The sequence below is a fragment of the Grampus griseus genome (assembly GCF_964374135.1).
Source record: "Grampus griseus genome assembly, chromosome: 6".
Classification (NCBI taxonomy): Eukaryota; Metazoa; Chordata; class Mammalia; order Artiodactyla; family Delphinidae; genus Grampus; species Grampus griseus.
Window position 1 is genome coordinate 6876404 of NC_139000.1, and position 22068 is coordinate 6898471.

At 57.5% G+C, this 22068-nt stretch overlaps 2 protein-coding genes across 5 annotated transcripts in view; one reads left to right on the forward strand and one right to left on the reverse strand.

Moving 5' to 3' along the window:
• The window catches only part of PTPA (protein phosphatase 2 phosphatase activator), a 28270-nt gene extending 22812 nt beyond the window's left edge, over positions 1-5458 (reverse strand). Inside the window, exons 1-2 of one of the 2 annotated variants that reach the window (XM_082655809.1) lie at positions 5176-5458; positions 339-436 (exon numbers count right to left, since the gene is read on the reverse strand). In XM_082655809.1, the coding sequence (XP_082511935.1) occupies positions 339-436; positions 5176-5206 (129 nt within the window). In that variant the 5' untranslated portion in view covers positions 5207-5458. Of the gene's footprint in view, positions 1-338; positions 437-861; positions 899-5175 lie in introns of those variants that run through there. The other variant, XM_082655810.1, reaches the window with a different exon arrangement.
• Positions 5459-5878: 420 nt separating this feature from the next.
• Positions 5879-21503, forward strand: CRAT (carnitine O-acetyltransferase). Of its 3 annotated transcripts, XM_082656246.1 has the most exons (15): positions 5885-6135; positions 8073-8211; positions 8977-9240; positions 11721-11839; positions 12963-13016; positions 13612-13777; positions 14188-14362; positions 14822-15000; positions 15551-15651; positions 16053-16172; positions 16336-16458; positions 16548-16683; positions 17232-17294; positions 18048-18185; positions 18760-21503. In XM_082656246.1, exons 2-15 carry the CDS (start codon positions 8185-8187, stop codon positions 18973-18975), a joined length of 1881 nt encoding a protein of 626 aa, XP_082512372.1. In that variant the 5' UTR covers positions 5885-6135; positions 8073-8184; the 3' UTR covers positions 18976-21503. The 3 variants fall into 3 exon arrangements, with proteins under 3 accessions (XP_082512373.1, XP_082512372.1, XP_082512371.1); XM_082656245.1 differs by lacking the exon at positions 8073-8211 and having other exon boundaries at positions 5886-6135; XM_082656247.1 differs by lacking the exons at positions 8073-8211; positions 14822-15000; positions 15551-15651; ... (4 more) ...; positions 18048-18185; positions 18760-21503 and having other exon boundaries at positions 5879-6135; positions 13612-13824; positions 14188-14328.
• The last annotated feature ends 565 nt before the right edge of the window (positions 21504-22068 follow it).

Sequence of the window (22068 nt, forward strand, 5' to 3'; positions counted from 1 at the left end):
GCATCAGGGTGACCCACTCCGTCATGTAGGATGTTGAGCCAATACAGTAACCCCCAAGGGGCGATGGCTTACAAGAATCTGCAGCAGAACTCTCCATGGTCAGCCTCACCCCAGCCCCCAGAGACCTTCCCACTAAAGCATCCTGAGTACTGCCCCTGAGGGGGAAGAGACAGCCAGCTCCCCTGTCACCTCTTTCCATAGCTCCTAAACAGCTCTGGCTCCAAAAGCAAGAAGGGTCAGGAGCTCACAGCCCCACTCAGGCCTAGAAAACCACTGTCTTTGAAGAAGCCCGAGTTTCTCATCCAGTTCTGACCCTACAGTGCAGACACCATTGGTACCTGAGAACGCTTCCATTTGCCCATGTCTGGAACAGTGTGGATCTCTTTTTTTGGAATGATGAAGTTCTGAGTGGCTGGAGGGATATCCTCCGAAGAATCTTGACAAAGAAAATGAAAAAGCAATCAGATAAGTAGAATCCTTCCCTCCCAACACACACACACACACACACACACACACACACACACACACACACACACACACCACACACCCCACACACACACCACACACACACCCCACACCACACACACACACACCACACACACACACACCACACACACACCACACCACACACACCCCACACACACACCCCACACACACACACCACACACACACCACACACACACACCACACACACACACCACACACACACCCCACACCACACACACCACACACACACACACCACACACCCCACACCACACACCCCACACACACACACCCCACACACACACACCACACACACACACACACACCACACACACACACACACCACACCACACACACACACACACACACACACACACCTTTAAACCAAGACTCCACCGCGCAAGCCCTAGCATAAAGCAGACACGTACTCCCAGGATAAAGTACTGGCTTGTTAAGCCAAACCCACTGGCTTCCTGCCTTTCCGCACTCTGCCAGGAGCTGGGCAATCCTGGCAACCCCCTCAACAACTGATACGTCCAGTGGATCTGCCATGCCCTCTCCTCCTGCTTCCCAAGCAGGCAGAAAGGTTAGAAGAATAAAAGCCAAGTTGACCTTTTAGACATAAACGGGCAACTCAAAGAAGAAGAAGGGGAAAAAAAAAAAAAAAAGGCCAAGAAACATTTGAAAAAAATTACCAACATCCCGAATAAGCAAAGAGATGTAAATTAGATGAGACTGCTTTTCTAAATCAGGTTGGCAGATTAAAAACATCTGGCACTGATTGGGGAAGGGGAAACGGGAACTCTCCTGCACTGTTGGTGGGAGTCTTAGATGGCAGAATCTGCTGAGGGGGCAACTCAGCACTGTCTTTTGAAGTAAAAACTGCACACTACACCCACTGAGCCGACAGGAGGAATCAACCCTACAGATGTGTCCGCAGAAATAGACAAAGATGTACATAAAAGTGCTTACTGCATCGAAAAAAATTAGAAACAACCCAAATATCAATCAAGAAGGAGATGGATTAATAATGATGCGCCCGTATGACGGAAATCTTCCTAGTTTTTGAAAAGAACAAAATCTAAATTACTGACATGAGAAAAACAGCCTAAATACTAATAAATGAATAAACAAAACTGCAGTATATTATATACAATATAATCTTACTTTTGTAAACGAAAAATTTACATACTAATATAAATAACACATATACCTATTAGCTTATGCATTGGAAAAATCTAAAGGATTAAACACCAAAGTTAATAGCTGTCATCTCTAGGAGGTAGGATTTATAAAGGACTTCCACTTTCTAAGCTACATATTACTTTTTTTTTTTTTTTTTTTTTTTTTGCGGTACGCGGGGCCCTCACTACTGCCGCCTCTCCCATTGCGGAGCACAGGCTCGAGACGCGCAGGCTCAGCAGCCATGGCTCACGGGCCCAGCCGCTCCGCGGCATGTGGGATCTTCCCGGACCGGGGCTCAAACCCGTGTCCCCTGCATCGGCAGGTGGACTCTCAACCACTGCACCACCAGGGAAGCCCTGCATATTACTATTAAAAACTGACATTGTAGTACTTCTGTGGTCAGAAATAAACTATTTTAAATAGAGTTTCTGTATTTTCACAAGCTGAGGGGAAAGGAAAACACAGGGTAGTTTGTGTATCCCATTTAGCTGAAATTTATGTTTTGCTGCATAAATCTTTTTGTTTGATTATGGGACACTGCTTTCTGAAATCTGAAAAACTCTGAGTTCCAAAATACACCTAGTCCCACAGGTTACAGGTTGGGAGGTGTGGCCCTGAATCTACTACTGGGGATTTGTCAGATTAGTAAGCCCCTTCCTTTAAAAATGAAAACTCTCAAAAAATAAAAATAATTTTTAAAAAAATAAATAGGGCTTCCCTGGTAGCGCTGGGGTTAAGGATCTGCCTGCCAGTGCGGGGGACACGGGTTCAAGCCCTGGTCCGGGAAGATCCCACATGCCACGGAGCAACTAAGCCCATGTGCCACAACTACTGAGCCTGCGCTCTAGCGCCCGTGAGCCACAACTACTGAGCCCACGTGCCTAGAGTCCGTGCTCCACAACAAAGAGAAGCCACCGCAACGAGAAGCCCATGCACCACAACAAAGAGTAGCCCCCGCTCGCCGCAACTAGAGAAAGCCCGTGCGCAGCAACGAAGACCCAACGTAGCCAAAAATAAATAAAAATTTTAAAAAATAAATTTATTAAAAAAAAGTAAATAAATGAAAATGAAAACTCCCCAAGAAGTGTAAAGGACTATCAGTCACTCACAATGTAGTATAAATCTGTTCCATTGCTGTCCTCCTAAAACCTAGCTCACATCAGCTGCATGGAGAAAAGGGAACAAAGACCTAAGTAGGTTCTAGAACATATGACCTTTGGGGGACTAGAGCCTGCCTCGAGAGACCCTGAGGAAAGGAAAAGTGCCAGGAGACGTGGAGACCTAAGGAGACAGAGAATCTGGGATAAGACCAAGGCAAACCTCTGCCTAATTCAAATTCAACCCAGGGCCCCAAAAACCAGACCGGAAACTCTCTTCCTCCTCCCACCTGTTCTGCAAGTCCTGTTCCCAGAACCTTCAACTGACGACCATATTATTAATAAATTGCTACTTCAAGTAAGATGCTAAACTAATAGCTTTGTAGGTCAGGCTGGTAACCTAACCGCATTGTTTTTATGGGAAAATGTGTTCTACATTCCAAATTATCCATTTGCAAATGATCTTCGGGAACAGAGCCCTTTTCTAACTTTGCAAGAACTGTTCCCTGAAAGGGACTAGCCTTCCCCACGTTACTTCACAGGGCTGGGCCCTGTTCCCAGAGGAAAGGCTACTTGGAAGTTTTGGGACCAATCACTGATGAAACACACACACACACACACACACACACACACACAATTCGCCAGAACATGCAATCCCAAATCAAAAAGACAAGACTTCAAACTCGAGACTGTGATCGGTGAGGTCAGACCCACAGCCTCTCTAGCCTCAGATTATTCCGCCTCTGACAAAGGTGCCACGGGACAGCTGGATCCCCTACAACCCCTCAGTATAAGATGGAAACCTCCAGAGTTTTAGAGGTGTTCCTAAAAAATCCCACAGGGTATAATATGTTATCACCTACGACTTGGGAACCTGTCTACATGTTTAACCTGTACCATCTTTGAAAAGGATAACAGCAATCCAGATTTACTGATTACCCCCACGCCCCATGATTTGCCCACACCATCGACGGAACACACGCTACCAGCTCGGTGAGGAAACTACAGTAGCCCCATTTTGAAAGATAAGAAAACAGGCTCACAGAGGCCACAGCGTGCCAGGTAGAGCCAGGTCTATGTAACTCCAGAATCCAAGGTTTTCATCACTACACTGTCTGAGTTAAGCAGTTCTTTCCACTGCTCCTAAACATCCCTTGTCTCAAACTTCAAAGAAGGAACACCTCCTGGGAACCGGAATCTTCTCAGCCATAGATAACCTCCCTGAGCCTTCCTCGGTCTCAGTGCACAGGTTCTCTCCCCACACCTCCCACCGCCCATCTTCACAGACACATTCATCTCACTGATAATTCTGGTTGTCTTATATATCCTGATGTCATTACCAGAACTCCTAAGGGCACATGCACAGCAGTTTTTTACCAAACAAAATAAATGTCAGGTTTCAAATGCCTTAACAGACCATACCCAGCTCTTTGAGGTTTTTTTTTTTTTTTTTTTTTTTGCTATTGTTGTTGTTTTTTTGTGGCGGGGTAGGGAGTGGAGGGGATGCCTCTTTTGATTTTCAAAGTTTCTCCCTCCTGAGACCTTCCCAGAGGTCATAAAAGGGGAGACAAGGTAGAAGGAACAGTGAATGGTTTCAAAACATTAGCTGTTTTGAAATAGCTGTTTAGCCAACCTATTTGCACCTTTGACAGAATTTTAAAAGTCCTTCTTGGCTCAAGGGAGGGGACGGGGAGGGGTCAGCAAACACCCTTCCATTTCCCCACGTTACCGGTCTAAGAGGATCCTTTCCCTCGCACCTCCATCCCAGTTATTTGAGATGCACAGTGTAAATAAAAGTTACAGATGGTGATGCCAGAAAGAAAGTCGTCTCTTTGCACAACCAGCGTTTTTAAATCAGTGGTTTAGAGGACCAAGGGCAGTTTCCCTCGATAACTTCTTAGCCACTGAAACTCCGGAGCCCGGTCTCCAAGGGGAAAAGAGAGCAGGTGATGAGGGGGAGTCAGGGCCGAGGGGTCGAGGCAGGCCCCACGGAGCACCAGCCCCCAGCCCCAGTGCAGGGTCTAATGAAGACAGCAGCCGCCATCCCTGCCTGCTTCCCCGCCAGGTCAAGAGCTGACTTTAGCAGGAGCAGCCCAGGTGTGGAAAAGGCCTCCCCTTCGGGCCACGGGGCTGCCCGCCCGACCCTCGGGCAACTCAGGCTCCCCAAGTCCTGGCGTTACGCCCCACCCATCGCCCTTTTGCAGTCCCGGGATCCTACCCTCCCTCCAGATCCCCCAGCACTTCTCCCTCGGGGCCCAAGAGCGTTTGCCCCTCGAGTTCCTCCACCTCCCGACCCTCCTCCCCTCGCTGAGCAACCCACACACCGCACCCCACACACCCCACCCCGTCCCCGCCCCCACGCCTGGCACCGCCCCCGACCCCCACTCCACCGCGGCCCCTCCGCCCTACCTGGCTGCGACTGCCGCCGGCCCTCAGCCATCTTCCTGCCGCCAGGAGCCGGCCTGGATGCCTGCAGTCCCCTCTCACCTTTCACCCCCGCACCCACCCTGCCTCTCCCCGGCCCCACCACGCGCTCAGAGCTTTCCGAAGAGAAATGAGCACCGGCCGGCTAGAGCCGAAAACCGAGAATTAGAGTCACCCCAGCGAGGACGCCCGCCATATTGGTGCGGGGCACTCAGGGAGCATGCCCAGCAACGGCCGACTCGCGGCGGCCGCGCTCACCCGGAGGCGCTGGACATGTTGGTGCGGGGCGCCGGAGAGCATGCGCACCAACGGCCGGCTCGCCGCGCGACTCGCCAACCGCCTGCTGGGAGGGCCCTGGGAGCGCGGCAGCCATGCTTTTGCTGGGCGGTCCCCACCTGTCATCTAGTAGCGTGACTCTGACGCTATCCCTAGGACTAGGAGAAGACATTCCCTTGTCAACATGGTTGTGTTTTCCCACCACTCTGAGAGCAGCGGTCGAGGGCACCAAAAGGACTGAGAGGAATGCACACCACTGCCTCCAACAGTTTGGACGGCTTATGGAGGTGGGAGAGGGCGAGCTGGACGGCAGCCTCCGCCTTGCTCCCCTTCCAGGGTTCCACCACCTCGCGGGGTCCCCAACCGCTAACTGCGCCCTGGTCCCGCCCCAGGCCCCGCCCCACGCTCTCGGCTGGCCGCCGGGGCCAGCAACTGGCCCGAGGCCGCGCCCCAGGAGTCCGCCTACCCCGGGCCGCCTGCCCGGCCCGGTGGGTGGGCGCGGGGCCGCCTCTACCGGCTGGCGGCAGTGACTCGACGACCTTGGCCCAGAGGCTCTAGCGGGAACCCACCCACGGCGGCGGCGCGGACTTTGCCCAGCGCGGGGGACGGAGCGGACCGTGTGTCCGCGGGCGGGCCGCAGAGATGTTGGCCTTCGCTGCCAGGACCGTGGTGAGTGCGGCCGGGAAGCCGGCCTAGCGGGCCCTGGACCGGGCGGGCGGGCCGCAGACCGGGCCAGCAGCGCAGCTACGCCCGAGTGGGAAAACCGGCCGTCAAGGCGCCGCGGCCCGGTGCCTGCAGTCCAGCCTCACCAGCAGCTGCTGGGCCGGGGTCGGCAGGTGGGCTAACTCCGCCTGTCAGAGGGGGAGACTGAGGCTTAAGGTCAGAGGCTAGATCGAAGCCACACTCTGTGGCGCCAAATTCCAAAGACCCGGCAGACACAGTAAGGACCCTGGCTTCGGGCAGCACCTCCACCTTAGGCCCGGAGCCAAGGAGCGGAGAGACCAGGAGTGTCTCCTCACGGTTATTCTCTGCCTCACACACCTGTCGCACGCTCAGCCTGAGCCATTTCTTCCCTGGCCAGAGCCACGTCTCCAACCCCATCCAATTGGTCACCTTCCCCGGGTTTGTCAAATGGCCCCTGGGGTATTGTGTGTGGCCAGAGACACTTCAGTGAGGGCATCAAGCTGGGCTGCTCAGAAAGTCCTCAGAATTGGCAGAAGGCAGCAGGTGGTAGCCCCATGCCCTCCCTCTCCACCAGTCACTCGCCCAACTTGATTAACAACCGCACACCCCCATGCCTCCACCCCTACCCCCAATCTTCCCCGGGAGCAGCTTGGAGCAGGTAGTGCTGCTATCCTGACTTGGATTCCTTTCCTCTCTACTCCAAGTATATCTCTGTTTGTATCTCCCTCTGTCTGGGCCAAGAAGGGTATTCAGACACTGCCAGGCCCAGAGGGCTGAGGTACCGCACCTGCCCAGAGGCTTTTCCAGATTTTCCAGGACCTCAGAGCGCCATCTCATCCTTGCCACTGCCACCTGAGCTCTGTTCCCATCCCACAGATGGCCTCTGGGTCATATTCTAGGACCTGCTAAATGGCCTGATCACTTTACTGCCAGGAAAACTGAGGCAAGGGGAGACTTGGCCAGCATCCCCGGACTCAAATCTAGTCCAGTCTCAAAGCCAGCATCCTCTGTTCTGGGTTATTTATTTATTTATTTGTCTGCACTGGGTCTTAGTCGCGGCACTCGGACTCTTTAGTTGCAGCATGCACGTGGGATCCAGTTCCCGGACCAGGGATCAAACTCGGGTCCCCTGCATTGGGAACTCCGAGTCCTTTCCACTGCACCACCAGGGAAGTCCCTGGTTTATTTTATTTTATTTTTTTGCGGTACGCGGGCCTCTCACTGTTGTGGCCTCTCCTGTTGTGGAGCGCAGGCTCAGCGGCCATGGCTTACGGGCCCAGCCGCTCCGTGGCATGTGGGATCTTCCCAGACTGGGACACGAACCCGTGTCCCCTGCATCGGCAGGCGGACTCTCAACCACTGTGCCACCAGGGAAGCCCTCTGGTTTATTTTTAATGCCCAAAGATCTCGTAACCCCCAGCTGAATGAGCCACAACTCAAGAGAGCCAGGCTTTGGTGGAAGGGTGGCCCAGAAGGGCCCCAAGAGTCTTGGAGGGAAATGTCCATTTATACTCCCTTCCCAGTGTCTGCTCCTTTGCACCAACCCCTGTTTTCAGGACTATATTCAGGGTTGTAGTTTAACCTCAGCGGCCAAGCAGCTTCTGTCCTCCAGCCAAGTTGTGCCTCATCAAAAACACCTATGCAGATTCTGACAGGTGCATTTTTAAAACCTCTTGGCCTGCCTCCTTGGCATTGGGCCCACCCAGGGAAGAAAGGGAAAAGTTGTCCAGGTTTCCTTCTACTCCAGTGCACACCGCCAGCCCTCTCACCTCCTCCCCATTCCTCCACTTCTGGAAGCTCAAGAGGGTGGAACAGCTGCTCCTGGGACAGCCATAACCCCAGATGCCACCACAGCTGCTGTAGCCAGCGCCGCTGGCCCCTCTGCCTCCCCCTGAATCTTGGCTCTTGTCTTTTCTTTCCAGCCCGGGCAAGTGGCTGCCTCTTGCTAGGTTCTGCTCACCCACTTGGTAGCACAGTTAGGCTTAGAGATCCAGCCCAAGGCAGACAGACAGGGCTCAAAACCTCAGTCCTGCCATGGAGGACGGGCAGCAGAAAGAGAAGGTATGAAACGGAGCCTCTGCCGCTTGCCTGCCCACTGCTGCCAGCAGCCTCGGACCCTCCTGTCTCTCTTTCTGTCCGCCTCCAGAGTCTCCAGACTCTCTCCCTCTGTCAGCTCTCACCCTCCTTGCCAGGCCACTCAGCTCTCTCTTGGCACAGTGCTGCCCCCATGCCACCCCTGTCCCCACCCCACAGACAGGAAAAAGCCCAAGACCTCGCCCTCACCCAGAGGTACTGTCGTCGTCTGGCCCTATCTGACTTTCTCTTCTTTCCTCCCATGTCTCCACCTGGTAAGGATGGGAGGAAAGGAGGTGGGGACCGCCGGGAGGGAGTGGTCACCTCACTGCTGGCTGGCTCATCGTCCCAGGGTGAGAAAGGTGGGGCCCTGTGCATCCAATAAGTGAGAGGTCCCTCTGAGCTCTGCCACCCCCAGGGTGAGAAAGGTGGGGCCCTGTGCCTCCAATAGGTGAGAGGTCCCTCTGAGCTCTGCCACCCCCAGTAGGTGCCGTTCATCCTGACTCGGTTCCTCTGAGTGCTGCCAAGATCAGTGGCCACTCCCCACCCTCCTCCATCCCTACTTACATCTCCTGGCTCCTAAGAGGTGGAGACACCTACAGCTGGAGAGCTGGGAAACCAGGGCAGTCACCACCCAAGAGGCCGTCTCTGTCCCCAGGAGTGGGCACAGAAGTGCCCAGGACTTCGGCTTTGGGATTGCCAGGGCCTCCCAGAGCCGGTGCGAGAATGAGTGGGATGTTCTGCCGCCTGCAGGTGAAGCCCCTGGGCTTCCTCAAGCCCTCCTCCGTGATGACGGTTTCCAGTCGCTTTAAGACACACCAGGACTCGCTACCCCGGCTGCCCGTGCCCCCGCTCCAGCAGACCCTGGACCATTATCTCAAGGCGCTGCAGCCCATCGTGAGCGAGGAGGAGTGGGCCCAAACCAAGCAGCTGGTGGAAGAGTTTCAGACCGCGGGGGGCGTAGGGGAGCGCCTGCAGAAGGGGCTGGAGCGCAGGGCCAGGAAGATGGAAAACTGGGTGAGTGAGAAGGCAGGGGCACACCAGTCCCCTTGACTCGCGTGCAGGGTTAGGGGAACAGGGCACCCCCCACCCAGAGACCCTGGGTCGTTGTGAGCGTCCCTCCTGTGGCCTGTTGCTGGCTGCACACCCCAGATTTTCCAATACGGGCTGCTCTGGTGCAGCCATTTGCACCACAGAGTTTCTTGAGCACTTACTCTGTGCCCGACACCAGGCAGGGTGCTGGGAGAGCAAGAGGGGCGCCGTCAGCAGCCTGCGGGAGCTGACATTCAAGTAGGGCAGGAGGAGGACACGCGCAAGTGGACGAGGTCTTCTCAGCCAGTGACGTTCTATAGAAATGAAAAGGACGATGCGAGAGCGAGAGTGGAGAACAGTAGCATCTTCATTCTGAAGGGGCAGAGAGGGCAGGGAGGAGGCGGTGCTGGGTCTGAGACAGACAGAGGGAACAGCACGGGCAAAGGTGGCAACAGCTCGCACGTTCGGGGACAGAGGCTAGAGTGGAGGGCAAGGGCAGGGCGGGGCCCCCAGGAGAATTCGGCACTTGGACTTGAGCTCAGTGGGAGGGGGCTGCAGGGTGATTATATTGACAGTGACTCATTGTCCTGGTTCTGTGTCTCAGTCTGTCACAAAGTCGTGTTCAGCGTGTGCAGACGCCCCGGGCCGTGTCTGTGCGCATCTTACACCTCAACGTGCAGTTAGAGAGGACTGCCCTGCTGCTGGGAGGGAAGCAGGGTGGGACAGGGAGCCCGGTGGGGAGAGGGAGGGAAGTCATTTGGTCCAGGGTATATTTCGGGGGTGGACAGTCCTGTCCTAAAGCAACTGTGTGGGTGAAGCGAAGGGGAATGTGTTGAGAGAGGGGTGAATGAGGGAGAAGCGGGTGTGCAGGAGAGGACCAGAGCCAGGTCTGGCCCTACAACGTGAGGGGCGCTGTGAGGGAGCGGGTGGAAGGGTGGGGGCTGCACAGAGGAGGGGGGAGTCATCAGCTGGCAGAGGGCACAGATGAGCCTTGGCGGGTCAGGGCCTTGGACCCTGGAATCAGGGTCTCAGCAAGTCTGAGACCTGGCAGTTTTCCAGCTTTCTTTAGCCCAGAACGACTGCTTCAGACAGAATCTGCTGGCTGAAGGGCTGGGGTCACCACCCCCTCGCCACTCACAGGGCTCTTAAGGGGCTCTCCCACTGCCCAGCAGATTCTCACGGAGGGAATGCCCACATCGATAGGATCTCCCCTTGACTCCCGAGCTCGGGTCAGAGGCTCTGAGGTCCTTGGTGACCTGAGGGCTCCTGGCTAAAGGCCAGCCCAGCCCGGCTGTCCTCAAGGGGAGGGAGTTCCTGTCTGCCCCTCCCTGATCTACAGATGAGGAAACTGAGGCCCAGAGAGATAGATTGAAATCCCAGAGGCACACAGCAGCTCTCCAGGAGGCCCCGAGTTAGACAGGAGGGTCTGGCTGATCAGGGGCCATGTCTCCAGGTCACAAATCAGCAGACAGCAGTCGCCCACTGGCCTGCTGTGCCACCCGGGCACGTTGTCCTCCTTCACCCCTTGCCAGGGGCCCAAAGCCAGCAGTTTCCCAAGGGGAGTCTGTGTGGTGAAGAGGCACGTCCCAGTGCTGTTTAAGATGGGATGCGGAAGCACGGTGGGGCCTGGGTCCCCAGGGACTGAGGGACCTGCCACAAAGAGGCACATTGGGCCTGTGCTTGGGGGAGTGTGTAGCGGGGGCGATGTTGCCATCAGCACCTGAGGTACAAGGGTGACAGTCACCTGGTTGTCCCAAGACAGGAGCCTTTAGCGCATGTCCGTGGCTAGTCCCCAGAGATACCCTGCCCTGGGCGGAGGACGGCCAGCCCAGTAGAGACGCAACGTGTCACCTACATCTTGTCACTAGTGCAATGATTTGTCTTTACAGTGAGCTCCCCAGATTACCCTGACCTTGAGATCCAAGTGGGTGTCCATTCCCTAGTATGACAGCAACAAAACTGAGGCCACAGAGGACCAGGATTCCTGAGGGCTCTTCTGAACCCCGGGCTCCTGCCTACCTGGACAGTGCCTACCTGAGATGGGCAAAAACTCATTCATCATTCTTTTTATATAGCTTTCTCTGTTTTCCTTTCTGTCTATCAGACAGACGTTTTTATTTCTAAAAGTATTAAAATCATTGACCTAAAACATGTAAGATAAGGAAAAATGGTTGATATTTCCACCTCTGTTCTTGCCCCCACCCCAGGTTTCCTGCCAGTCTTTGCTTCTTGGCAGTGTTGCCTGATTTCCCTCGCTAATGCTGATTGGCTCCATCTAAAGGGAGGATGATGGGATGCTGCTGGGTTTAAGGGATTGGGCGGGGTCTGGATCTGAGCATTCACTTTGAGAATCTGTGCTCCCTAGAGGGGACAGAGGGTGCCCAGCCAGGTCCACTGGCCCTGGTGGGGAAGGGGCAACCTGGTCCCCATGCACCCCTCCTCACAGGCTCTGCTCCTTCCCCCAGCTGTCTGACTGGTGGCTTAAAACAGCCTATCTCCAGTACCGCCAGCCCGTAGTCATCTATTCCAGCCCTGGTTTGGTGCTGCCCAGGCAAGACTTTGTGGATCGGCAGGGCCAGCTCAGGTGAGTGGCCAAGGTGGGCGTGGGGCTCTGGGCTTTCTGCTGGGAGATCGGAAGGGCCCCGGCCCTGTTACCTTTCATCCCCACAAACAGCCTTAGGAAGTAGGGAGCGTCATCCCTGTTTTACAGGTACGGAAACAGGATCAGAGCAGTGAAGGCACCTGCTCAAGATCACCTTTCGGGATTGGCTGACCCAGACAGGAAGCAGGATCTTCCTGGCTCCAAAGCTTCATAACTGTTAACCACCAAACTGCAGACTGGGGTCCCTCCCTCCTGCTAAGCCTGAGGCCACCCCTCAGCCCAGTTCTGGCACCTCACCACTCCTTCCTGCTCGCCTCCGCTGGCCACAGGGGTGACCTTTGTACACAGTCCTCTTTCCACATTTGGCCATGTCACTTTGCCTTGGCCTCTGTTCCAGTCCTACCAGGGGTAAAAATACCAGTGACGGGGATCTCCTGCCCAAGGACTAGACACTCACGGCTATCACTGCTTCTCTTAAAGGGATCAGGGCACCCCAGGAAGGGCCAGGGGTTCAGGCCCAGGAACTCTAGCCAGTGGGCCCCATGTTGGAGGCCAGGAGCACCCCCAGGCTTCGGGCATGGTTGACATGGCCCAGACAGTCCAGGGATGAAGGGCAGGATGAGCAAGGTGGCCTGGGGGACACAGAGGCCCAGAAACAGGAAGGGATCTAGGAGAGGGGAACACGTCATGCCCCTGCCCTCCCATTCACCCTTCCCCTACCCCCGCAGTCCTAGGTCCCTCCATGACTGATGCCTCAGAGCAGGGTGACGGCCTTCCAGACTCCAGGCTGTGGATCAGGGCCTCAGGCCCGCTGCGGTGGAGTCAGAGGGCACTGGCTCATAACCCAGCCATAATCATGCTGCTGTCCCTGCCAGGCGCCTGGCCGCGCATCTCCCTAATCCCTTTCCCTAGAGATTACGTGGGCTGGGACTGGAACACAGGTTCTGCACTTGAACTCCTTCAGGCTCTCTGTAAGCAGGAGAGAGGAGGAAGGTAGTAGGTCGCTTCCCTGGACTAGGCTGCGCCCATCACCCTGGCGTCTCTGACCCAGGGACCCCCTTCTGGGTGTCCACACAGCCTTCTGATCTCTAACTGGTCCCTCCAGGTTCGCTGCCAAATTAATCGAGGGTGTGTTGGATTTCAAGGCCAGGATTGACCAGTGAGTGGCCCCGCCCCCACCCTGTCTCCTCCCACCTTGACTGCCTACCTGCCACAGCCCCTCCAGCCGGCCCCGCCCTACCCTAAACCGGAGCCCCCTCCCCGCACCCCGCACCCCCTGCCGGGGTGCTGAGCAGGCCCAGAGCTCAGTTGCTTTCACTTCCTGTTGACCCAGCCTCTTTGGGGGCTGGGGAGACAGACCTGGGTCCTCCGCTCCAGCCGCCGTGACCTCCTCCGGGTGGTCCTATTCCAAGAGAGCCTGGAATTGGCGTCCCAGCCAAAGAGGACCCTGCCCCCCCGCCGCCCCCCCCCCCCCCCCCGGGGTTGACTTGCTGCTTCATCTTCCCTGTGGCAAACTGAAGCCCAGAGAGGAGAAGGGAGTTTCCAGGGTGACTCACGAGCAGGGTGGATTTCGGGCCTCCTGACCCAGTCGGGCTCCAACAGGCCCCCCTGCAACCGACCTCACGCTGAGGGGGCGGGGGCCACGAAGGGGCCCAACACTGCTTGCGTGAGCCCCACTGCCTGACCAAGCCCGCAGCCATAGCCAGCAGCTCCCTGTGGGTCCCGCCTTCCTCCCTGTCCCTCTGCCCCTGCAGCGAGACCCTGCCCGTGGAGTACCTGGGGGGAAAGCCGCTGTGCATGAACCAGTACTATCAGATCCTGTCCTCCTGCCGCGTGCCGGGCCCCAAGCAGGATTCGGTCACCAACTTCAGCAAGACCAAGAAGCCACCCATGCACATCACCGTGGTGCACAACTACCAAGTGGGTGGGCCCCCGCAGCCTTAGCCCCCGTGGTGCACAACTACCAAGTGGGTGCCCCCCTGCCCCGAAGCCTTAGCCCCGCGCTCAGTTGCCCGGAGGAGAGGGGCGGGGCTGAGAGTCAGCTTCCCCAACACACCTGCCCATGTGCCCCCGGAACAGGCAGGCCCTGGGCCTCTCTCTGCCCTGGGTCTCCAGCCAGGCCCCAGCCTGGGGGAGGCCAGGAAGGGCTATGGGCCTGGGCAGCCTGGGGAGAGCAGTGCAGGGACCTCCTCCCATCTCCTCGCCCTCAGCCTGACGCCATCCTCTCAGCTGGGCTGCCCAGGCCAGGAGGAGGCTATGCTGGGAGGTGACTGCTGCCCATCTGAGGCTCCCACGAACCGCCTTCTCTCCACCTGCCTGTGCCCGGACAGTTTTTCGAGTTGGATGTGTACCACAGCGATGGGACGCCCCTGACCTCGGATCAGATCTTCACGCAGCTGGAGAAGATCTGGAACTCATCACTGCAAACCAACAAAGAGCCTGTGGGCATCCTCACCTCCAACCACCGTAACTCCTGGGCCAAGGCATACAGCACCCTCATCAAAGGTACCCCTGGGATGGGAGGGGAGGCCCACACCAGGCCCTGGGCAGCCACAAGTCTCACTGAATCCTCTCAACTCGGAGCGGGTGCTGTTGGCCCCATTCCACAGAAGAGGAAACTGCAGTGCGGTTGGGTCCAGTTAGTTCATTCTTTCTATTAAGTAGCAAGTTGCCGTGAGAATGCAAGTCCTCTGGCTGAGGAGCCCACTTCCACCTTCCCTCCACACCCCGTGTTGGTCAGGAGCATTGTCCCCAGAGTCAGCCCCCGGGTCGGATCCCTGACTGCCTCAACGGCTCTCTGCGTGACCTGGGCTTCTGTTTCCTCCTTTCTGAAGTGGGTCAGGTGTTAGCCCTGCCTCACGGGGTGCCGTGGGGCCGCAGGCCCCTGCCAAGTGAAGCTCCGGAGGCCTCCCCAGGCCTGGCCCCCATGCCACCACACACACACGCACACACACATCCCCACAGACAAGGTGAACCGGGAGTCAGTGCACTCCATTCAGAAGAGCATCTTCACCGTGTGCCTGGACGCACCCATGCCTTGGGTCTCGGAAGACGTGCGCCGCAGCCAGGTGGCTGGCCAGATGCTGCACGGGGGTGGCAGCAAGCTCAACAGCGGCAACCGCTGGTTCGACAAAACGCTGCAGGTGAGGACCTGGCAGGGCCAGGGCTCCCGCCCAGGCATGCACCCAGCCTTGGCCCACTGCTGCCCCAGGACTTCCTGCCCCTCCCCTGGAGCCCGGAGTCCCTGGCTTCCCAGCTTGTAAAGCAGCGGGGAAGCCAGAAGGTGGGCGGGGCTATACCTAGCAGCAGTCAGCCTGTCATTACTGGGCCTGGCCTGGTAACCCGCGTCACTCCTCCGACATATCCATCAGCAGATCAGAGAGAGCCTGGGATGTGGGGCCAGGCAGAGTGGCCCAACCTTGGTTGTGACTTTCCCTCTGTACCTGTAAAATGGGGTGGTAGGACTCGCAAGGGTCGTTGCGAGGACTCGGAAAGGTCTGTTTAGCACGGGATGTGCTTAGCGTGACCTGGGACAGGTGTTCCAAGGCCCCCAGTGAGTGTTAGCTGTTAGGAATAAGAGTAATAAGTCAGCAGAACCCCTTGAGATGGTTCAGGGACGCCCTACCCATGGGACCCAACCGGAGAGTGGCTCCAGGGACCTGGGGCTGTCGGGGTCCCCATTCTCCTCTGCAGTTCATCGTGGCAGAAGACGGCTCCTGTGGGCTCGTTTATGAGCATGCGGCAGCAGAGGGACCCCCCATCATCACCCTTGTGGACCACGTCATTGAGTTCACGTGAGTGTGGTTCGCCCATCCTCCAGCCAGTTCTCCAGCTCCTGATGACAGGTGACACAGAGGCGACAGAGTAGCCCTCAGAGGAGCAACGGCATTCTCCCTTATACCTGGGAATCTTTTTCTTCATGGGAAGCCAGAAGAGGGCATGGGTTTTAGAGTCGATCAAACCAGGGTTTGAATTCTGGCTCTGCCACTTCTCAGCCTTGTGACCTTGGACAAGTCCCTTCCCCTCCTCCGTTTCCCCATTTAAAAGCTGAAATGAAGGCAGTTCTCAGAAGAACAAACCCAAAAGTCTCCCTGGGCTGGTCCCCGCCAGCTTCGGGGACCCATCCTAATCCCGGGGATGGACCCAGGCTCCCAAGACGCCCGGCAGGAGGCTGAGACCCCCACGTCCTATGCAGGAAGAAGCCCGAGCTCGTGCGGTCTCCCATGGTGCCCCTGCCCATGCCCAAGAAGCTGCGGTTCAACATCACCCCCGAGATCAAGAGCGACATCGAGAAGGCCAAGCAGAATCTCAGCATGTGAGTGCTGGGTGGCAGGCGGGCGGGGCCGGGCCCCTCTAGCCAGCACAAGAGTCAGCTCTGCCATCGTGCCTGGCTGGTTCTGAGACTGCCCTCGGCCCCTCCCTGGGGCTGGCAGAGGCTGCCCGGTGTCTGCTCCTCACCCACCTCCCCCGACCCCCAGCATGATCCAGGACCTGGACATCACGATGTTGATGTTCCATCACTTTGGGAAGGACTTCCCCAAGTCTGAGAAGCTGAGCCCAGACTCCTTCATCCAGATGGCACTACAGCTGGCCTACTACAGGTGCGCCCCGCCCCCCATGAAGGAGGGATGAAGCCTGGGGGCGGAGGCGGGGGGACCTGCCAGGTGTGCTCAGCCCACCTCCCACCCAGGATCTACGGGCAGGCGTGCGCCACCTATGAAAGCGCCTCTCTGCGCATGTTTCACCTGGGCCGTACCGACACCATCCGCTCGGCCTCCATGGACTCACTGACCTTCGTCAAGGCCATGGATAACCCTGATGTGACGGTGAGAGGTCCGGGGCAAGGGTGGGAGAGCTGGGTTCGAGCCTTCTCCCTTCCTGCTCATTCTGTCAACACGCAGTGAGCACCTATTGTGTTCCAGTCCTGTGGTGGATACTGGGCATCTAGGGGGAGATGGAGCCATGAATTTATCAGCGTGGAGCTTTCTTTCAGCCAAAGAGAAAAGGAAACTGCAGTGGACCCTTGAACAACATAGGGGTTAGGGTCACCGCAGAAATCCACATGTAACTTTGTAGTCAGCTCTGTGTCCATGGTTCTGCACCTGCAGGTTCAACCCACCACGGGTCATGTCATACTGTCGAATTTATTGAAAACAATCCACGTGTAAGTGGACCCGCACAGTTCAAACCCGAGTTGTTCAAGGGTCAGTCATCAGCAGTGAGCACTTGCCCTGTGTCAGGCCTTGGCTGGGGGCTGGCCAGAGAGATGGCAGCTCCAGTTCCTGGTCTCAGGGAGCTCAGAATCTAGAGTGGGCCACTGAGGAAGGTGGCAAGAACAGGAAGCTGCAGCTCCCTGTCCCCTCCCCCTGCCCAGGAGCACCAGAAGGTGGGGCTGCTGCGGAAGGCCGTGCAGGCCCACCGAGCCTACACCGAGCAGGTGAGCCGGCCCTTCCTGTCCCTGCTTGCGTGACCCGGGCGTTTCCCACTGGCCTGTCCACCTGCCTGTCCATCCCTGCAGCCAATGGCTGCTCCCCTTAGCATCAGACACCCCTCCCCTAAGGCTTGGGGCACTTGGAGCAAAGCTGAACATCCCCATTTTACAGTGGGAGAAACCAAGGCGAGGCCCAGTGGCTGCCCGGGTCGGCCTCTGGATCTTGCGTCATCACGGCTTCCCCGATGCCCCTGGAGCCCAGGATGCTGAGGGTGTGCACGGGCTGGCAGACAGCAGGGGTCCTGCCCTCTGACAGCTTGGGCTGCAGTCAAGGGGTGGAGGTCTGGTTCCCATCCTGGCCCTGAGCACTTGTACATGCCAGGCTTTGCCCATGTCACATGCAGAGGTCTATCTAGATCTCACTGCCGCCCCGCAAAGGGAGTTTAGTGACTGTTCCTATTTCACAGATGAAGACACTGAGGCTTCAAGATGTAAGTGACCTGCCAAGGTCCCTGCCAGGATGATGCCACCCAGCTGCAGTCCTGTGCTCTTAGGCTGCACCTTCCTGCCTCCCTGGGTGGGTCCCTGGGCCTCAGTTTCCCCATCTGTGAAGTGAGGGCTCTTCTGCTTGGCTGCCCTGGTCTCACGGGTCTGAGGGGCCAGTGAATGGAAGAGGCATTGCCGCCATGGGCTCCTGAGGAGGGCAGTGGTGCCTCGTGGGCCTGAAGCCCCTGTTCCTGACAGCTCCCCTTCCTGCAGGCCATCCGTGGGGAGGCCTTCGACCGCCACCTCCTGGGCCTGAAGCTGCAGGCCATCGAAGACCTGGTGAGCATGCCCGACATCTTCATGGACACCTCCTACGCCATCGCCATGCACTTCAACCTCTCCACCAGCCAGGTGGGCCACTGCCCTAGGTGCCCTGGGGTGGCAGGGAACAGAAGCCACTAGAAACTGGAGACGGACAAAGGCTGCACTGAGTGGAGCCGAGGTCCAGAACACGGTCACTTGGTGGTGATGTGATGCACACAGGCGCACTCCCGAAGCAGCTGAGCTTTGGAGGAGGAGCTGGGGTCAGGGGGCTTCGCTGCAGCTCGGGCAGGCCGGGAAGGAGTCAGGATCCCCCCCCGCCCGCTTTCATGCATTCACTGATCAGATGTGAAGGAACGTCTGATCCATGCCAGCCTGTGCTGGGCACTGGGGTAGAGCAGGGACAGACCACTGCCCCTGCCCCCAGGGGCTCACAGTCCAGACAGGAAGCACAGGGAATGAGACAGTCCCCCCTCAGGGACGTCAGGGAAGTCTCTGTAGGGAGGTGACAAGAACTGCACCCCAAAGAATGAAAGGGAGTAAGCTGTCGGCTGGAGACGAGGAGAGGGCGTCTCAGGCAGAGCACGGTGGGAGCCGACGTGGAAAGGCAGGCTGGTGCCGCGACGGGGCTGGGATGAGAGCCTTGGTCCTGTGCCATTCTCAGGTCCCTGCCAAGACAGACTGTGTCATGTTCTTTGGGCCTGTGGTCCCAGATGGCTACGGTGTCTGCTATAACCCCATGGAGGCGCACATCAACTTCTCCGTGTCGGCCTACAACAGCTGCGCAGAGACCAATGCGGTCCGCCTGGCGCACTACCTGGAGAAGGCGCTCCTGGACATGCGCGCTCTGCTGCAGAGCCACCCCCAGGCCAAGCTCTGAGCCCCGCTGCTCAGGCCTGCCGGTGCCACGGCCAAGCCGCCTTGGGCTGGCCCACCCACCGGGCCCTACTCCTTCGCTCCCTCTCCCCCTGGGCCCCCGCAGATCCGACCGAGTCTGGGATGGCATCCCCCAGCGGGGCCCGCGGGGCCGAGCTGAGTACCTTCCGTGGGTCCTCACCAGCACCCGGGCTGAGTCCAGAAGCTGAGCAGGAGGTCGGGCCCGGCGCCCAGCATCTCACCCGCCGTGGCCTCCTCCTGGGAGAGGAACCAGCCGAGCTCATCCCTCGTCAGGGTGGGGACTAGGGAGTCCCTTTCTTACTAGCTCAGCTCTGCCCAGGTCCTCCCGTGTACGCGGCCAGGCTTGGGTCTGTACCCTGATCCCTAAGCTCCCAAGGACCTAGAGACAGGGTTACCTGGAGCTGGGGGCCTCCAGGCTTCCCCAGGGCTGAGGGGCCAGGGCGCAAGGTGTGCTGATGGAGGGGAAGCCCACGCTGTGTCACAGCACCGTCCCCCGCGGCTCCGTGCTCTTCTGGGTGACGTGGCTCACAGGCCCCAGCTCGCTTGCTTCCACACAGCTTGATTCCTGAACCATGTCCTGGTTGTATAACAGTATCACGCGAGGCAGTTAATAAAGGGGAAATTTGTTGGGAAAGAGTTGTTTCAGCCGAGGAGGCAGGCAGGGTGCAGCAGATGCCTGGCTTTGCCTTCCTGCAGCTTCCCCCGCATCTGGGAGCTGGTGTCCAAGCCGCCAGTGGGCCCAAGGGGAGGGCTCCCAGAGGAGCGGAGCTCTCAGGCTTGGGTCAGGAGGCCAAGGGCCAGCTCGGACCTCAGGGCTCTGGGCCAGGACGGCACCAGACCCAGGCCTGCGTTCTTCATGGATACCTCCCACCTACCCATGACTTGGGCCTCTCCAGTGCCATGGGCTGTGCGCCGGGACAGCCCTCCCAGGGGACTGTGGGGCCCGATACCCTCGAGTCTGGTTGTCTGGGCAGTGTGGCTGACACCCAGGGCCCAAGGCCTCATCTGCTGCCTTGCACTGAGCCCATCAGGAGTGGTGGCTGGGCAGCCATGCTGACCCCAGCCCCAGCCACTGCCTGGGACCACCAGGCACCAGATCATGTGGCCACCCGGTCCAAACATTGTATCTGTCCCCAACCCCACGCACCTGGTACAGGCAGGGTGTCCTGCCAAAGTCAGCTGGGCTGTCTGTGGAGAGCGGAGGGACTCTGGCCCTGAGGAAGACACATGTGAAGCCCCAATTGGAGATGCCAAGGGTGGGAGAGGCTACCCAGCCTGTGGGGGCGGTGCTTCATGGCCTGGCTGACCTGCGGTGGTCACCGCGGGAGGCGGGTCCTGAGGTGGTGTCCGTTTTGCAGATGACGGAACAGGCTCGGGGAGCACGTGCCTCACCATGGGGCGAAGCCTCGGGGAGCAAGGAGTAGAGCCCAGCCCGTGGGGGAGTGGGTGTCACCCGAGGCCTGGCTGCTCCTTGGGACCCCGGCAAGGCCGGCAGGGTGGGGTATTGCCAGGGCAGGGGTGCACGAGTGTCCCTTCAGGGACCTCAAGCAGGAGGACCAGAAGAGAATCCCACCTCAACAGCACAGAGGCCTTGCTCTGCAGCTGGGGAGCGGGGCGGGCCCCTGGTGTCCGCAGGCTGGGTCTCAGGAAGCAGGACCCGCAGCCGGAGCTGAGCGTGCCCTGTGTGAGCAGCGCTAGGGCGGAGCTGCACCGACCCAGCCGGGGGCAGGCAGGGAGGGGAGACAGTGATGCAGGCCAAGGACACTGCAGTGACACACACCCAGGACTCCTGAAACTCAAGTTCAAAGAACTGTATGGGTCTGACTGTAAGGCAGGATTTTTTCCCAAAACGTTATCCTTCAGAAGTGAGGTCATTCCGCTGCATCTGAGTTGCTATAGGTCTCATAACACAGAGGCTCACTCGGTTCTTGAGGGCAGTGAAGTACCGCTTGGGGAAGACACATGTAGCACCTAAACAACCCCCGTCAGTGTCAGATGGAATGCTTAGAGGTCCCCGGGTGGAGCTTCTGGGGGTAAAAAGTCAAAAGAACGATGAAGATGTAGTAATTACTCCTGAGGGTGTGACCTGTGGCCTCACACTTTGCAAGTGTTGAATGCAGGACAAGCAAGTGTCTTACGGGTCTCTGGACGTGAGGGGAGGTTAAGTTTGGGGCAGGTCACATACTCCTACAGGAGCGATTTTTAAAATCCAGCTGTCTGAATGTTACACCAGTATGTTTGGAATAAAATTTCAAGTACACTGTCATGCATGAAATCCAGAAGGTGCTGCTGTATCCCAAACTGCCTGTCTAGTGGACCCAGGAGAACTAGGTCAGCAGACCCAGAGGTTGCCCAGGGACAACCAGACCCTGATGCCAATGATGCAGAAGACTTTTTTTTTTTTTTGCAAAATGAGTGAAAAAGAACTGTCCTCAATTTATGTACTTTGTGTAATACAGCATTTGAAATTTGAGAATAATAAAATTAATAATAAAGATTACTTGGCTTTTACCTAGGTCCTCTAAAAGTTCGTCCGGGTTGGCATGAACTTGATTTTGCTCTCTCCATTGGGAAAGTGCAGTGGCTGGAATCAAGGGCAGGCCTGGAGCAGAGCCCCAAGGTTGAGTGAGGGCTGGACGCCATGGGCCAAGTTAAAGGCTTGGGTTTTATCCCAAGACACTGAGGACGATGCTGAGGAATGGACTGAAGGGCCCTGATGGGTGGGGATGAGGGCCACCTGCCAGGAGGCTTTGCTGCTGCTGAGCAGGGGGTAGTGGGCTGGGACCCAGACTGGCCTGGAAGGCAGAGAAAGTGGCTATTTCAAAAGACACTGACAAGGTGGAGTGAGCAGGGCTTGGTGACCAACTGAATGGGAAAAGGAGTTGGGCAACCCGCAGGTGGGGTGCTGGGCAGCTCTCTGAGAGCCCAACCAGGGTGAACGTGTGGGTGAGTGCCAACTGGGGTAAAAAGCAGCGTTTACCCGGGATTCAGGGAAACCTCAGGGCTCATGAGACGGCCCCGTCCTCTCTCTTGCTGCATCCTGGATTTCCTCTGACCTCCAGTTTTTCTCTTTAAC

Excerpts from the sequence above, each read along its gene's own strand:
- CRAT (XM_082656246.1), top strand. The coding sequence starts at position 8,185 with ATGGAGGACGGGCAGCAGAAAGAGAAG. Across the intron at positions 8,212-8,976 it reads ACGGGCAGCAGAAAGAGAAG|GTGAAGCCCCTGGGCTTCCT; the intron begins GTATGAAACGGA and ends TGCCGCCTGCAG. Across the intron at positions 16,173-16,335 it reads GCCAAGCAGAATCTCAGCAT|CATGATCCAGGACCTGGACA; the intron begins GTGAGTGCTGGG and ends CCCGACCCCCAG.